Source organism: Phyllostomus discolor, chromosome 6 (genome assembly GCF_004126475.2).
Source record: "Phyllostomus discolor isolate MPI-MPIP mPhyDis1 chromosome 6, mPhyDis1.pri.v3, whole genome shotgun sequence".
NCBI lineage: Eukaryota > Metazoa > Chordata > Mammalia > Chiroptera > Phyllostomidae > Phyllostomus > Phyllostomus discolor.
Window position 1 is genome coordinate 128,682,370 of NC_040908.2, and position 18,248 is coordinate 128,700,617.

Here is an 18,248-nt window from a genome sequence, read left to right on the forward strand (position 1 = left end):
GGAAAGCCTTCAAAGGCTTGAAGCAACTCATCCAGCAATTTCTGAATTTCTGAACAGCTATCTCAAGGGAAAAAACTGAACCAATAGGCAGAATATATGTATAAAGGTGTTCATCCTGGAGATGTTTGTAATAGTAGAAAACTGGAAACAACTTAAATGTCCATCACTAGGGGACTGGTTCAAAAAAAACAAAAACAAGTTTCCATCCCATGGAATTCTAACAGCCATTAAAGCGATGCTGCTGATTTACATCCTGACAAACGGAAGGGCAGGTGTGCCACGTATTAAATGAAAAAGCGAGCAGGTTTGAAAAGAGCACACATAGCAAATCTCTTATATATGTGTATTTAGAATAAAACAAGATTGTCAGCATGGTAGTTTATTTCTAGGTTATAAATTGAGGGTGATTTTTATCTTCTAGTTTATAACTTTCTGTGTATTGTCTTATTTAAAAGAATAAACATATCTTATTTCTATAGTCAGAAAAAAAAGACAAAAAACTATTTTTTTTTCCTGAGGAAAGAAGACGTCAACCACCTCCGGCCCGTCTGATCACAGCCCCTGAACGGCCACTTGAAGGGAGGGACTGCGCCCGGGGACCTCCCGAATCACTCCGAGGCTCCCTTCTACGCGCCCCTCCCCGACCCCTCTGTGGCTCCTGAGCCTGCGGACCTCACCTCTTCCCCACAGGGCTCCCCAGCACGCTGTCCCAACTCCCTGTTGTTGCACTTGGAGCCCATCCGACGTGGGTGCGACTGGCACCGTCCCCAGTGCTCACTGTGTGCTGTCGGTGCCCGTCCCTGCACGTGTGAGAGGGAGGCCGCCCCCTCACCGTGGGGAGACAGGGGGCACCGTGTGCACGGTGCCCAGCATGGTCCTGTGCACATGTTATGTGCTTGATAAAAGTTTCTCAAGTCAGACACAGAAAAGGGGGTGTGATCGACAGAAAACAGCATATTTTGCCATTTTAAAATACTCCATTTTCTCTGATGATTTCTCTCGAGCGAATATGGTCTTGACATCTCCCCCCCCCCCCCGCCAATGTGGTAGGAGATCAGCTGAACCCACAGAGGCTCCGAGATAGAAAAGAACCAGTAATTTCCCCCAGACACGGGGTCCTGAACCGTAAGAGTTATGTCACTGTGGTAAAGTGAGACACTCAGGAAGTATTCAGCCGAATGGAACTTTCTGCCCCCAAACCCCAAGGCACGACCCCTCCCTTTCCACCCTTCCTTTCAGCCATAAGCCCCCTGGGGTCACCTGTGGCAGCAGGCCCCCCCTGCCCTAGCACCCTGGGAAAACTCAGGAGCAGCTCCTCGAAGGGCCCTGCCAACTCACGTGGTCTGCTCGGGGCTGCTCTTTAAGGTCCGCGGTGACCCTTTCCCACAGCTGCTGCCACTTCTCAGGGGTTTGGTTCAATTTGTGCTCCAATCTTTCAATTTCCTGCAAAGTAATTAAAAGGAGTTTTCTGACAGATAAGTATTTCATAGAAATCAGGACGTGCCCCAAAGCCGCATCTCCCTGGTCCTGGGCCCAGACGCACAGTGCGGCCACAGGGCAGCTGAAGCCGGTGGTGAACACAGGGCCTGAGGCTGCCCCCGCAGGGAACAGCTGCAGGAGCTCCAGCTGCTGTGCTGCCCTGCAGTGAGGGTGACTTATTAGGGTCTGTAACCAGGACTTTTTACACAGAATGGCTTCAGCACAGGGAAGAAATATGCATCCTGAACACCCCTGGCCAGCCCATAGGAAATCTGACGGCCGCAGCAAAAGGTCAGGCACTGGGCTGGTGTCCAAACCCTAACAGCTGAGGCAGATGAGAAGTCCGTCCTTGACGGAGGAGCCCTCAGCTCCGATAATTCAAACCAGATGTGGAAAGAACGAATCACGAAGTCCCGAAGGCAAGGAATTTCCTTGGGACAGGGGAGCAGGGCAGCCACCTCTGTGGCTGTGTCACCTCTGAGGAGCACCGCTCTGGTGAGAAAACCGGCCAGCCTCTTCAGGTGCTGCTGGGCCCTATCTAACTCTGGGGCTGCTGTCCTCACCAGGGCGGCTACTGCCAGGATGGTTTCTCTCCAGAATATTCCTTCTGAAAGATGGCTGGCAGTGCTCCCACCAGGCCACCAGCTGCCCACACTTCTGACCAGAGGAAGCACAGCACCCACGAAAGCCATACCCCAGGCCTGACTCAGGCTGCCTGGGCAGCTAGACCAGCTGGGAGGCTACAAATTGCTCTCCATTTGCATGATTGCTTCCTCGTGATGCTGGAAAACTCATTTTTATGGAGACTTTCCCAGTAGCTGAGCCTGGCCCCCCATGGATTCTGGGGAGCAAATTTGGTTTCCTCACGCTCCTGGAGTGCTCCCTTGAGCGGAGTGAGGAGAGCCGAGTCCAGATGTGTGTGAGCTTTGAACTCAGCCCGGCTCCTGAGGGCCCTTGTGCCCCCACGGTGCCCTGGGTGAGTGCCTACATGCCGTGCACTTACACTGAAGAGGCCGGTCAGGGCGTTGGGCTGAGCACAGCTGATGTCATCGTAGCATGGCCACACTGTTCTCCTCTGGCTCTGTGGCCCAGCACCCCCAGCTGGCTCCGCGTCCTCCGAGGGCAACTGCTTGGGGGTCAGCATCACCCAGTCATATGAAGGCCCCATGGAAAGGGTCTCCTCTGTGTAGTAATCCCACTTCTTGAGGCTGGAGACATTGACATTGGGCTTCAGGGCCTGTTGAAAGAAAATTCTGAAATATAGCTTCACCTTGACTCAAGTTGACTTGCAGGCCAGCCCCTAAAATTTGCAGGGTCCAGGGCAAGAGTATGAACAGAGGTTCAAATACCACAAGTCTAAATATTGAAATGTATACATAAAAACAAAGAATGCAATAACATATGTTCTACCTTCCTCCCTTGACAAATACAACTCCTTAATGGACTCCTCAGAATTCTCTCCATGGGAAAGTGAGTGGCACTAAGGGGCAGGTCCCAGCCCCCCGCCCTTGGTGGGACCCCTGCTCTTCCACCCGGCGCTGCCCTGTATTCCGAGGGTCACTTACTATGTGTGTGTATATCCCAGTCCACGAGCTAAACTCTGTCCACTTTCTGCCAAAAAGCCACTTCTTGGCTGCCCTTTGGGCCTAGGGTACATACACTGGCTTGGGAGACAGACTCGGAGAAGTGGGTTGGTGAGGAACTTGAATTTGGATAAGGAATTCTGAGGCACCAGAGGGTGGTTTAGATGAAGGGGGGGCATCCAAGTCTGTACCTTGGTCTCTACCACCCCTCCCCACCTGAGGAAGGGGCAGCTGGAGACAGGCCAGGGTGGGGCCCTAATGCATGGGGCCTTCTTGCCCCTCAGTGAGGTGCTTCTGCTCCTCACGCCCGCCCGCCCCAGCCCAGAGCCTGCTCCCACGCAGACGTGCCTGGGTGGCACGCCATCCCTCCTGGACTAGGCGGCTCCAAACACCCCCGCTGCCCACGGGGTTCACCGGTGCAGACAGCCTAGGGGATTCTTTTCTCAAGTATTTTAGGTTTCTCAGTGTAGATGACCTGTGAGGTTTCACTGACTTGCTTTGATATTTTTGAAGTTATCCCTTCCAGGTTTGGGGGCCAGATCCTAATTTCTGTGGCCAAGACTGAGGTGGGCAGTCTCCACTCCATCAGAACCCAAACCCAGAGTCTGTCAGGCTTCTGAATAGTGTCGGCACGAAACCGACATGGACGTTTCTAAAAAGCCTGAACAGCCTGCATACCCTCCAAGTAAGGAAAACGTCAACACCAAATACTCAGAAAATGAATCATAAATGCTTTTTACCTCAATTTCCACTGGCGAATATAAGTAATTAAAGAAAATGGGAGTCCTCTTGTGCATTCTATCAATGCACTCCCAAATGCAAATTCCTTTTTTGGCATGCTTGTCTCCTTTATCATCAAATAAAGTCCCTGCAAAAACAAAAAAATTCAACAAAAGTCAAATAAATCAACAGTCTGCCTAGAAGCATGACGCCTGCAGCAGAAGGAAAGTGGAATATTCCTTACGGCTCTGGAAACAGCGGCTGCGGAGCTGGGGGAGGACCGCGCTTCGGTGGTATGGAAACAAACCCAGATGGGCGGGAAGCGTCCGATAAGGTTTCCAGGCACTTAGCAGGACAGCGTGACTCTCTCCCAGCCCACATCTAGGTCCAGACTCCCCGAGCTCCGTGCCAGGAGACATTCTACACATTTTTCAAGAGAAAAATGGAAGGACTTAGAGTTGACTTCATGAAACTCAGTTAAAAACAGAACTTTATGTTTATTTTCAAGTTGCTGGCTGTTTATTATGAAACTGTTTAAAGTGTCTTCTTGCTTAGTAGTTTATATAAACTTAAGAGCTTATATGTTCACGGAGACTTTCGATGACAGAAGAGTGTGGTTTGTACTGTGGGGTGACTTAGAAAACAGAAGTTGGACTCAGGAGGGGCCCTTCGAGGATTTCCTGACACTACTCTCGCACTTTCGCCAGCGCATGAGCTCCTCGCGCGAGCCCACTTCATCTCCATCGAGAGGAGGAGGTGCTGGGGCGAGGCGGGGGCTTTTCTTGAGGAGGCCAGGAAGGGCGCCTCTCTCAGCAGTGCTGTCTTGCTTCCAGTGAAATGACTCGGTCAAAAACGAGTACGTGTTTTACTGGTTTATCGGAAAAGAATGTCTTAAGTCCCAGATTGCACAAACTCCTGCAATGCGAGGACCCTGACACTAATTCATGTTTTCTTCTTGACCTTTGAACTGCAGAGCCCGGCGCGGCAGTTCTCAGCCTTGGTCGCACGCTGCCACCACTGAGGGTTTACAGAAATGCCAATGCCTAGGTCTTGCCTCAGACCCATTGGTCAGCATCTTTGAGGCTGGACTGCAGATACTAATGTTTTAAAAGTTCTCCAAGTGATTTCAATGTCCAGTGCAACCAGCTCTAGTTAATGCCTTCCCAACACATGGGCGCCTAAGAAATTTAGGTTTCTGGTTGTTATGTGTGGAATGATAATTCTGTGAGTCACCAAAGGTCTGGAAGTGTAAACCTAATGGGAAATGGGCTGACCAGTGCTGTCTTCCCTTACCAAAAACATGAAATATTTTTTTTAAATTTCATTTATTTCTGGAGAGAGGGGGAAGTGGGGGAGAGAGAGGGAAAGAAACATCAATGTGTGGTTGCCTTTCCCACACCCCCGACTGTGGACCTGGCCTGCAACCCAGGCATGTGCCCTGACTGGGAATCGAACCAGCAACCCTTTGGTTCACTGGCCAGCACTCAATCCACTAAGCTACACCAGCCAGGGCCCATGAAATAGCTTATTAGACAATTTTAACAGCATGCACTGAAAAGCAGTATTTCCTGACTCCATATTTTAAGTTGAGAACATCAGTAAATAATTTCAGCCACTAAAAGAGTCCTTGTTATGAATATACAGGAATATTATGAAGAGAGCTCAGTTTGGAAAACTTGCTTGTCTCCTTAGTCGTGTGTGCCCTCCCTGCCGTCTCCCCACAACAACAGTAAGAATGTAAAATCCCCCTAGAGAATGCGTTCACAGGGGCTGACTGATTTCCAGCATGTACTCTGTACAACTGTTACTGCTGCTAAAAATTACAGTAATGATGGCACGTCTAAAATTTATTGAGCGTTTACTATGTGCCAGCAAGTGTGCTAAGTTTACAAATATTTCCTACTACGGTCATCAGGGCTCAGCGGGCCATTCTGATGAGGAAACGGGAGAAGCTCGGACAGGTAGTTAACTGTCCAGAGTAGCTGGTGCTGGGATTTAAGCCAGGCCTGGCTGCTCCAGAGCCCCGGCCTTCACTGCTGCTGCCGCTGCCTCCGACGGCAGGCTCCTTCCTCACCAGAGTGCACCAGGGGTGGGAAAACAGAGTCAAATGTGTCTCCTCAAACAGCAGTAACGCTTTAAGAGATGGGAATAGAAGCAGATTTCACTTTTCAAAGGTGCCACGGGGAGACCCCTGGTAGTGCCTGAGAGCTCACACAGCAGCACATAACCTCTGAATCTGGGCATGTGTGCGCGTCCACTCCACTTGTGCAGTTCGGGGTAAAGCACTAAAATGGCCTTTGCCGCACTGGAGGGGAGTGACGTTATTAGAGTTTTTAATCAGAAACACATAAAACTAACCAAAAAGATAAAATAAGAGCATGCAAACACGTACCGTGCTCTAATCTTTCGTAGTCTGAATCCAGGAGAAATGTTTTAAAGCGATTAGATACATAGTGGAAAGCCAAGAACTTTAAGTAATAGAGATTGAATTCAAACTCAGCTGGATACTGGGTGTGAACCTGAAACACACAAGGCAGAGGAAAGAGTAAGAACCACAGCAAACTGGAACTGGGTGCCATGCCGCTGGCTGCGGCTCCGACACATGCAGGAGGCCACGGGGCCACTGACCGGGTCCCTGTCAGAGCCGGGCGGAGGGGACCCGCCCATCTGCACCTCGTCTGTGCCAGACACCGTGCTGGGCGTTTTTATACACATTATCTTGTTTAATCTCCACAACAACTTTGCAAGACAGGAATTATTTTTTCTAACTCTATTGAGATATAACTGACAGAAAACACTATGGTAAGTTTAAGGTGCAGGACAGAATATACATTACCTATTGTGAAATGATTACCACAGTAAGGTTACAGTTAGCCCCTCCATCACCTCACATAATTTTTTTTTGGGGTGAGAACATTTAAGTCTATCCTCTTAGCAACTTACAAGTATACAATACAGCATTGTTAACTACAGTCACCATGCTGCGCATCAGATCCCCAGAACTAGTTATAACCGGAAGCTTTCACCCCTTAACCAGCATCTCCTCCTTCCTCTCAGCCCCCAGCAACAGCCATTCTGCCCCCTGTTTCTCTGAGTTTGGCTCCTTTAGATGCCACATGTAAGTGAAATCATACAGTGGCCATCTTTCTGTGACATTTCATTCAGCACAATGCCCTCAAGTTGTTATAAATGGAAACATTTCCTTGTTTTCTCGTGGCTGAATAGGTCTCACTGTTTACACATGTAGCAATCTCTAACCCATCCATCCACAGACGGACACTCAGGTTGTTTTCCCGTCTCGGCTACACTGAAAATGCTGCAGTGGACATGGGAGTATCAACATCCCTCTCTGAGACAGTGATTTCATTCCTTCAAATGTTTGTACACCCAGAAGTGGGACTGTTGGATCACACAGCAGTTTTATTTTTAATTTTTGAGAACCTCCATACCAGTTTCCACAGTGGCCGCACCGACCCCCGTTCCCACCAACAGTGGACAAGGGCTCCTTTCTCTCCGCCCTCACCAGCAGTCGCTACCTCTCGTCATTTTGAGGGCAGCCGTCCGAACAGGTGTAGGGTGATAACGCATTGTGGTTTTTATTTGAATTTCCCTTATGATTAGTGATGCTGAGCACCTTTTCATGTACCTAGTGGCCATCTGTGTGTCTTCTCTGGAAAAATGTCTATTCCAATCTGCTGAAAATAGGCATTTTTATCCTCACTTTACAAATGAGGAAGCTGAGGATGAGCAAGGTGAGATGGTTTACGCAACATCACTCAGCAGTAACTAGCAAGCCCTGATTTGAACCCTGGCTTGTTAGGCTCCAAGGTCTGTGCCCATTCACTGCCTTACGCTGTGCTAGGCACTTGACAGATATAAACAAATACGAGTTAATCAGTGTTAAGGTCCTGCTCTCCAGGCACTTGTGGTGTAATAGTATCTAACACAACAATGAAAACTGTACTTGCGTAAGTTTGGCAGTGAAAGGAGTGAGGGGAGAAGGCTGTTCAGGGAGGCAGCAAGAGATGTTTTCTGGACAGAAGAACTGAGTGCCCACCTGAAGGCAACACAGGAGGAGCCAACAGAGAGAACAAATTGTCTGGAGAGAGCTGACAACTAAGAGAATAAGGCCCTGGGAAAACAGGAACGAGGCCCAGAGCCCAGAAATAGGGAGCAGGCTTGGAAATACGAAGGGATAGAAGCGGAGATAAAGAAAGGTATGTTCAAGTGCCAAGGGGTGGGGGAGGAGCTCATGTCTTTTAACCTCACATTCCACCTAACTCAGGCAGTGAGGTCCCTGGACACAGTAGTAAAGATAAGGGGATGCCGGGAGGGAGGGAGCAAGGCGGAGCTGGACCCCTCGGGGTTGTGGCGCACTTCAGGCAAGCTGCACGCAGACTCCGTGGAGCCACCTGATGTTGGCAGAAGGCAGGCTGGTGACCTGGCGGTGCTCTCCCCTCCACCCAGCAAGCTCACCTCCGTGTTGTGCAAACACTCTCTCATGACTAGTCAGAGAACTCTGTTTGCTTGAGATAGGTCCCAATCTAACTGTGCTTGCGTAAAGGCTGTTTTAAGTGGACACTGCTGGCAGGCCGTCTGGAAGCCAGTGTTCCTCCCCGTGTTTACCTCGGCGGTGTGGCCCCGCACCTGGCCAGCCAAAGGGAGCAGGCACGTGTGTCATCTGCGGGCTGCCCCACAGATCAGTGGGGATTCAGTCGCGTCTGGACATCACTGACTTACTGCCTGGGCAGAAATCCAGTTTTCTGTGATGATTAAAAGTTTTTTTCCCTTCTCCCACACTTTCTCACTGGCTTTTTAATTGAACTAAAACTTTAGTTCATAAGAATTACAAAATCAAATGGAATTCAGGAGGACTTAAGAGTTTGCCTCTTATGCAATGGAGCTGCTTTCCTGACCCGGCTGCTGCCCCTCCTGCGGCAGCGGGCTGCAGGGGGCAGCAGAGCCTCCAGGGGACAACTGTGACGTGAAGGGCTCTGAAGCGCCGGCTGCGGGCCACACTGCAGGCTTTTCAGAACTGTAAACAAATGCAGTAAGCATGAATCTTCTCATCAGTGAAAATGGAAGAAACAGACAACACAGGTTTCCTGTGATTATGTTACATGAGCAACTAATTATAGAGGGTAAGCATACTTGAAGAAGTCATAGATATAATCAAATAAAATGTAAGTCAATCTGATACATATTTAATGACCAACAGTTATTATTTTGGAGCATTATAACTGGGCATAAAAGTAGGTTCATGTAAGTGGGTATTACAATCAGTAATACTTTCTCCCACTTCTATAGTGGAAAACATGAGTTTAAAAACTGGCTCTCTTCTTGCTGTTCCAGCCCCCTATGCCTTTGGCTCAAACACCAACCACATGCTCCAGTCCCCAACGCTCCTCCAGCCACTTGTCCCCACCCGGAAGACAGAGGCCCTGTGTCTGCACTCCACTAGACCTGGTCCTCAGGTGTTCCCGGCTTCTTTCTAAGTTTCGTTCACACCTAGTTTCCTGTGCTTTCCTGTCACCACCTGTCCTTTAATGCTATGCATAGATCTTCAGTCTGTGCTCCTGGTTCAGAATCAAGAGCATCAGTCCAGGAGGCCAGTGTGCCCATGAAGGATGGGGGGCGATTCAGACTGGGTGGCAGGACAGGAGGAGATGAACCCAGGGGGATGGAACGTGATTCCCTACCACCTGAGAGTCTCAGGGAAGAGAAACCCGCAGTGTGCCAAGACAGGGCACGCTCCAGAACAGCTTGGCCCCAGTGGCCTTTGACACAAACCTCAGCATCACAGGCTGGCCCCTGGCTCACGGTTTCCCGGGTGAGAAGAGTTCTGAGCCGTTTCCCCTGACCCAGTTCACAGCAGATCCTAAAAACTCTCCTGAATACTTTTATTAAACAAACATTTTTCTCAAAGACTATTCTCCACAGAAACCACTTGCCTCATACATATCCGTATCTTTCCTTGATTATTCTGACATTTAATATGCTGACGAATATAATGTTGAAGACCTACTTCTGAGGTAAAGTAGAACAGACATGATAGTGACTTTGACCTTATGCTGAACTTACAGGCACTCTGGGGAGAGCACACGCCAGGACTTGCAGCAAAGCTCCTCTCCACAAGTGGGAAGATGCTTTCCCTGCCCACTGTGCCGAGTGGCTGGCTCCTCACAAGCCCTGAACTTGGGAGTGCTGCCATGCGTGTGCGCACACCACGAGGACACTGACAGGTGCTAACGCTGGGGGCTGAAACACAGTCTGCCCCAAACTGGGCTAATCATCAGGTCTATTAGAAGACGAAGAAAAGATGCTGAACAATTAAACTTTCTTTTTAATTGTTAGCAACAATTTAAGCAACAAGCATGTGAAAATTTCTCAATGGAAAAAAATCATCAGATTGACCTGAATCCTGGCTTGATTAATACCTAGATACCACATTTGGAATCTGAGGTTAAGAAACACAAAGAGTTTTCTGAAATGTCTTTCCACCGCAATAATGAGGACCTAACTGCATTCCTAAGACAAAATATGGTGCTTAGATTTCCAGTAAGGAAGAAAAACTACACTCTCTTTATTTTGTCACACATGCCAGGGATTTGGGTTGTCCAGTTCACTGCGTTCTTCTCCTTCTCGTAAATGGGACACCCAGACTCTCCTGCGGCACCCTGCCACAGTCAGGCACAATCCACGTGTTTCCCTCTCCTTCCGAAGAGGCATCTCGGACACACAACAAACTGCACATATTTAAAGTGCACAGTTTGGTAAGTTTTGATGTATCTGTACACCTGTGAAACCCTCACCACAATCAGGATAATGACCATGCTGTCTGTAGCTCCTAAAAGTTTCCTTGCGCCCTTTCTGCCTTCTCCTGCATCTTCCTCCTGGAGCAACCGCCGATTTGCTTTTTGTCACTGCAGGTTAATTTGCATTTACTTTACATAAATGGAACCAAAAGTATGTACTCCTTTCGTCTGTCTTTTCCCAGTAAGCACAATTATTTGACATGCACTCATGTTCATTCCTTTTCACAGGCATGTAGTATTCCATTGTATTGCCATATCACAATTTATTCACTCTCATGTGGACAACGAGCTGCTTCTAGATTTTTGGTTATTACATATCTGGCTGCTGTGAACAGTGATGGACAAGTCTTTGCAGGGCCTGAGCTTTCACTTCTCCTGCATAACTGCCTAGAAATGAAATGCTGAGCCATGTGGTAGGTAGGCATGGTGAACTTTTCAAGAAACAGCCACACTGTTTTCCCAAATGGTTGTACAATTTTACATTCCCACCAGCTGTGTTAGGTCCAGTTTCTCCACATCCTTGTCAACATCTGAGGTAGTCAGTTTAAAAAATATTAGCCACTAAAACAGGTACGTAGTGACATCTGACTGTGATTTTAATTTGCATTTTGTGATGACAAATGATGTTGAGTACCTTTTCACATGCGCAGCTGTGTATCTTTGGTGAAGTGCAGGTGTTCTGCCCATGAGGAGACAAGGTTGGTCGTTTTCTTAAGTTTTGAGAATTCTTTACATATTCTGGATACAAGTCTTTTAGCAGGCACAGCACTTGCAAATATTTTCTTCCACTGTGATTTTTCTTTCCATTTCCTTAACAGTAATTTTTGCAGAACTTTTTAATTTTGAAAAAGTCTAATTTATCCATTTGTCCTTCTGTGGATCATGCTTTGGTGCTGAGTCTAAGATATCCTTACCTAACCCAAGGTCACTGAGATTTCTTCCTGTTTTCTTCTAAAAGTTTCATAGTATTAGGTCTTACATTCAGGCCTGTGTTCCCTTTTGAATTAATTTTTATATTGGGGATAGAAATGGGTTAATATTTTTTGTACCTGGAAATCCAGTTGTCTGGCATCATCTGTTAAAAGACTATTCTTTTCCTACTGAATGCTTTTTGCATCTTTATCAGAAACCAATTTTCTGTATATCATACCTGTGTGGGATTTCTGGACTCTTTTCTGCTTCATTGGTTTATTTGTCCAACTTTATACCAACTATCATCACGTGGTCTTGATTACTATAGCTTTCTAGAAAGTCTTGAAATCAGATAGTACCAGTCCTCCAATTTTGTTCTTTTTCAAAGTTGTTTCAGATATTCTATTGATAGATCCTTTGAATTGTCATGTGAATTTTAGAATTAGCTTGCCAATTTCCACAAAAATAGTCTCCTAGGCATTTGATTGATTATATTAATATTCAGGTCAATCTGGGGAGAGTGACATTTCAACAATATTAAGTTTCCTGACCCGTCAACAAGAGGTATCTCCTGATTCATTTAAGGCTTTAATTTCTCTCAGTAATACTTTGTGGTTTTCAGTGTCCAGGTCTTTCATATATTTTTTAAATTTCTTGCATGTTTTTTGATATTATTATAAATGGTAATGATTAAAAAATTCAAGTATTCCAATAGTTGATTTTTATAGATTCCATACATAATCATATTGCTTGTGAATAAGGTAGTTTTACTTCCTCCTAATGAGGCTGTCCCTATTATTATTATTTTCTTGCTTTCCTGCATAGCTAGGACCATTATTAGCACGATACTGGGTAGAAATGGTGAAGCAGACATCGAGTTCTGTTCCCGACCTTTGGGGCAGGGCACTCGGTCTTTCACTGTTAATATGGTGTTAGCTGCAGGGTTTCTAAACCAGAAACTACAGCTAGCACGTAGCTAATGCTATAGTTTGAGGGAGTTCCCTTCTATTCCTGGTATCCTGAGAATTTTTACAGGGAATGAATGTTGTATTTTGTCAGATGTTTTTCTGCATTTGTTGAGATGACTATATGGTTTTTATTTTTTAATTTCTTAATATGGAGAATTATGCTGATAGATTTCAAATGTAAAAACAATCAGGCATCCCTGGGATAAGCCCCGCTTGACCATGGTATATTATTTTAAAATATATTTAGATTTATATGAATCTGATTTGCTAAATTTTTGTTTAGAAAATTTGAATTTATGGTCATCCGGAATACTGGTGCATAGCTTTCTTGCACTGTCTTTGCTGGGGCAGGGGAGTGCCAGTCTCACAGACTGAGTTGGGTGGTATTCCTTTGCTTCAGTTTTCTGTAGAATTGCTATTATTTCTTCTTTGAAAACTTGCTAGAATTTACCAGTGAGGCCACTTGGACTTGGAGTTCTCAGCATGAAAATGTTTTCACTACAATTTAAATTTCCTTAATATATGCAGGCTTATTCAAGTTATGTATTTTTTTTTCTTGAGTGAGTGAGGTAGCTTATGTTTTCCAAGGAATGTGTGCATTTCGCCTAATTGCTGATTCTTTGGGCACAGAATTGCTCATAATATTCCCTTATTGTCATTTTAATACTTGTAGAACCTGTAGTGATGTCATTTTCTTATTTTTCACATTGATAATTTGTGTATTCCTTCTTTGATGAGTTTGGCTACAGGTTTATCAATTTTATTGACCTTTTCAAAGAACAACTTTTGGTTTAGATTTATTTATTTATTTATTGAGAGAGGAAGACAGGGAGAAAGAAAGGGAGAGAAACACCAATGTGTGGTTGCCTCTTGCATGTCCCCTACTGGGGACCCTGTCTGCAACCCAGGTGTGTGCCCTGACTGGGCATTGAACCAACTACCCTTTGCAGGCCGGCACTCAACCACTCAGCCACACTAGCCAGGGCAGGTTTAGTTAGTTTTCTTTATGGATGGCCACAAGACTTCTGGGGCCAAAAGCTAGTCTGCTTCAAATAAATTTAGCCTTACTGTATTATGTGGAATTGGGACTGACAGGGATCTCAGCCAATAAACTAATTCTTTGTAAGCATTTCTCAAAATATGTTGATAAATAGTTTTAGGGCCTCTCTTAGGCATCATCTGAATTCTGTTGTTCAGAATAATTTTGTATGTATTTTGATGAAGATAAAAAAATAAACAGATTTAAAAGACGAAGCTATGTGAGGCATTTTAGTTTTGTTTTCTATTATGGAGTGAAATCTGCCAATTTCACTTATTTATAAGAGAATCTGAAATGGAATTTGGAGAAACATGAATTTATAGTCTTATTTTTTGCCCATATGCCATTAAGTAACTTTATAAAATTTAAAGACCCATAAAAATAAGCTATAACTCAAATCCCAGGAAAGATCAACATTTTGGGAATAAAATATAGTAAGTTAAAATAGGATTTGCTTTCAGGAATTACAAATATTAAGCTTCGAGAGATCCTATACAGAATGGTATCAACATTCTAGACACACCCTAGAAAATACGTAGTTAATATTACTTGTTATTTCACAGATTAAGTTTTAACAAATATTAATTGTGTACCTTGTACTGTGCTAATAACTTTATATAAGACTTTCAATCCTCCACATATACAGGGTCTGGCACAAGTAACGCTCCTTTTTTGGTATAAAATCTTTTATTACGAAATCATAAGCATGTAATTCTGTAACATAATATCACATTCAAACACACCATATGACATTTTAGGTGAACTGTTCACGTTAAAACTATAAATTGCTACAGCCATATTACTACCCTACCAACCACACTCAATAACACTCAGGTGTTATTTCTGCTGGACTCTGTGTGTGTGTTTAAACTGAAGCACAGAGTGTCGCAAAGTGTCGCAGGTTTGATTCCCGGTCAGGGCACATGCCTGGGTTGCAGGCCACAGCCCCCAGCAACCGCACATTGATGTTTCTCTCTCTCTTTCTCTCCCTCCCTTCCCTCTCTAAAAAATAAATAAATAAAATCTTAAAAAAAAAATCAGTAAATGAGACTGATGTACAAACTCTGATTTACTTTAAGGCTCATGTAGTAAAAGCTTTAATGCAAAATTTCTTTGTTACAACAACTTGGATTATGTCCATTTTACCAGTTTTCAGTTGAGCGGGAAGCAGACAGGCACCAAACTCCGGAGTATACCACGGACCCATTGGCTGCAGCTGGTTTGCCAACATTAATGGATAAGTTTTAGAGAAACCCGGGTGAGGGCAGCTTGGCCCCTCACACATGTGCTCATGAGGAAAGTGTCCATCTTCAGAAGGTGAACTAGCTCTGTCTCTGAAATGGCACCTAGCACTGCACTAGTGTGCAGTGACTGTGAGGGACCTTTCTACAAAGCCAGAGCGAGTCAGTTTATGATCTAAGTAAACTCCAAAGGCAAAGTTATAACTGTTCTTTGTTTTTCTCAAGGTGGGAAATAATAAGAAAGTTCTAAGATTTCCTCAAAGATTTATTCCAATGCTGAAATAAAAAAGCTGCCTTCTTATACTTCATGTTTTCACTCATATTATACACATCTTCCCTCTTGGTATTACATTTTTAAAAGAAGTTTTACGCAAAAATTTCATTTTTATACTTTGGATGTATTTTCCTTTTGAATTTGGTTCAACTATTTTAAGAAAAGGAAGCAGCCTGTAATGATATCACTCAAGCTAAGCCAACTTCTTTCAGAAGTTAACAGAAAAAATCTGCCAGATGTTGCTATTATGAAACAGTGATCCAGCATTTATAATTCATCTGACACCTGGATATACTGGCGTAAACAATGGCTTTTTATATGATGAGGCAGTTCTAATTCAAGATCAGTGCTTCATCTGTTTTCTTTGTAACTCCCACTGGTACTAATGGACAGGCCCGGGCACACTTCCACGACTGCCTTTTGGCATTCAGCGTGTTAGAAGTGGTTAATGAGTGGTGAACACATTCCACCTGGGAAAGTTTCGCTTGCTGCTGTGTAATTTTGCACTCATTTTTAAAGCACTGTTGGGCCTGGCTCTGCTTTGCGCCACCGAGAGACTGAGGACAGCACTCACTTCAATTGTCTGGGAAGAGCCAGTCATGTAGAGCACTAGTATTCACTTGCAAGGCATTCAACAAGGGCATTTTCTACCTCAAACCGGTGTGAAGGGGATGATGAAACACCACCTTATAATTAAGTCAGCAGGAGTCAGAAGCACTATTTGTTAACCATAGTCTTCTATACTCTCATGTTCTGAGCGAATAAACAATCCCTTTTCAGCACAAAATAATTTGCTTCACCAAAGCTGACCGGCCACATGTCCTTGAAATACCGCAATCACGGTCATGCACTTGCTTTGCCGTGACTTGTCTGCACTCAGGTTATTATGTGGGAGGTGTTCGGACAAAGCAGGGTTTGGACGAATTTCTAAAAATCTGTATTTTAATTAAGAAATTTTTAGTGGGGTACAGCCAGATTTGAAGTCATACTAAAAGGGCCTTTCGACCCTGAACAATATTATTTTCTACAGTTTGTGAAGCGCTCACTTAAAAATAATTGAGCTTTCATTCAAAGTCCACCTGTTCTCAATTCCAGAACTGGTTTATATAGAACACTTGAATTTTAAGTCCTTATATAAAATAAAAAGTTACCAGAAATTAAACATATACCCCCAAGTAATTTTATATAACCTACCATGATACAGTTTTAGCATCTATTGCAATATAGTCTAAAGATAACAGGAATATAATTTAGTACTTCACCCTAGTTTATGTTAAAATGCTCTGTTCACGCCCTTTAGAGGTACTCACAGATCACAGGTGACTTTTCAATTGTAGATTGCTGCCACCCACCTTACTGCACCCCCAACAATAAAACACAAGCATTACAGTCCAAGCAATCGTTATTACCCCTGGGACCCAATGATGTTCCCATCTGTGAGGACAGTGTGTCTTACAGGATAATCCCATCTCTTATTGACTGTGAGTGGATTCTTTTGCTATGTTTAAATATACAGAATTCTGCAAGTTGAACATGGACATTTAACACATTTAATCATGAGCTTCACTTAAGCCAAATTCAGCCATACAAACAGTCCCCTACAACTCTCCCTTAATTCAAAGAGAGCAATTTTTAAAACATAAAAAGCCCCAAAGGAGGTAGGGAAGATGGGAAGGGAGACAGAGGCAGGACAAGGAAAGGCAGTAAATTTTTGAAAGATGGACAACAGAAGGAGAACAGCAGTTAAGTGACAGAAAATGAGAAGCTGCACTGGGATGCCCCCGTGGGCTGAAATCTTCTGAGCAGGTGGGAGTGTGCCTGCAAGCCAGGCCCGGAAAGGCCCGGGGCGCAGAGGCCCAGGCGCTGAGGCCCGGTTGCTGAGCAGACTGTGTGGGGGTGAAACGAGAGCTAACCACAGGCACTGGCTGTATGTCTGCAGAGGCAGTGGGGACACCTCGTGTGATTACCTCCTTGGAAGCAAGAGATTGTTCTTTGGAAAAATCATACTTGCTAAGCTCTGGACTTGGGAACACCAGACACAGCTGGGTTAATGATGAGGCTCGAGACTAAGAAAAGCATGGAAAAAGTAAAAATCTGTACACTTAATTGGGATTTCCCTGGACCCTTTTCCTGCACTGCTTCCGGAAAGCAGGCAGCCAGGCTTCTAAGTATTTTCTGGGCACCAGACTGACAAGATTTTCTCTGGAGAAACTAAATAGCTGCTGTTTTGTTTTCCTGGAACTCCAGTTTACTGACATGTTGGACTTACTGATTAAAAACACTTTTCAAGTTCATTAAAGTGTGATTTACATGTAACAAACTTCCCTATTTTAAGTATACTGGTTGGTTAGTTTTGGTCACGGTGTACAGTGAGGGAACCACCACCACAGGACACAGAACAGCCTTCTCTCTCTAAAAAGCTTGTTCATGCCCCTCTGTGGTCGGTCCCCTCCCCTGGCCACTGGTCCCAAGCAACCACTGATATGTTACCTGTTTTCTGTGGTTTTGCCTTTTGCAGAATTTCATAAACAAGAAATCATACAGTGTGTAGCCTTTATTACCTGGCTTTTTTCATGACCACAATGATTTTAGATCCATCCATATTTTTGTGTATATTGCTATTTCATTCCTTTTGCTTGCCAAATTCATTGCATGAATACACCTGAATTTGTTTGTCTGTTCACCGGCTGAGAGGCATGCTACCCCTTTATGGCCATACTCATTCCCTTCCCCCATTATTTCTAACCCCTGGAAACCAATAAATCTATGCTCCAGCTCTGTATTCTTGTCACTCGGAGAATGTTAAATATAAATGGAATCATATAGTGTGTGATCATTTGAGATGGCTTTTATTCCCTCAGCACAGTGCTCCTGAGACCCACTCAGGTGGCTGCACGTGTCGGCAGCGCATCCCCGTCTCACCGCGGACTAGCACCCCCTGGTGCGGGGCCGGTTGGTTAGCCAGCCACCCACTGCAGGGCGTTCTGCCCCCTCCCTGCCTCCAGGTTTTGGCTATTACAAACAAAACTTCTGTAAATAGTATTTGTATATTTGAGGTGAGTTTCTTGTAAATAGCATATAGTCAGGTCATAATATACTTAGACCATTTCCATTTAACGTTAATTATTGCTACATTAGGGCTTAAGTCTGTTATTTTACTTTTTTGTCTTCAGTTTCCACTATTTTTTCTTTGTCTTCTGTTGTTTTTTAGATTTTT

General features: G+C 44.8%; 1 protein-coding gene across 2 annotated transcripts in view; it reads right to left on the reverse strand.

The window, feature by feature from the left end:
* Nucleotides 1-18,248, reverse strand: part of SBF2 (SET binding factor 2) — a 432,668-nt gene that overhangs the window by 6,335 nt on the left and 408,085 nt on the right. For both annotated transcript variants that reach the window (XM_028514405.2, XM_036029007.1), the window contains 4 exons: nucleotides 6,175-6,301; nucleotides 3,803-3,930; nucleotides 2,483-2,716; nucleotides 1,339-1,443 (listed from right to left, as the gene is read on the reverse strand). In XM_028514405.2, coding sequence (XP_028370206.1) covers nucleotides 1,339-1,443; nucleotides 2,483-2,716; nucleotides 3,803-3,930; nucleotides 6,175-6,301 — 594 coding nt within the window. The remainder of the gene's footprint in view (nucleotides 1-1,338; nucleotides 1,444-2,482; nucleotides 2,717-3,802; nucleotides 3,931-6,174; nucleotides 6,302-18,248) is intronic.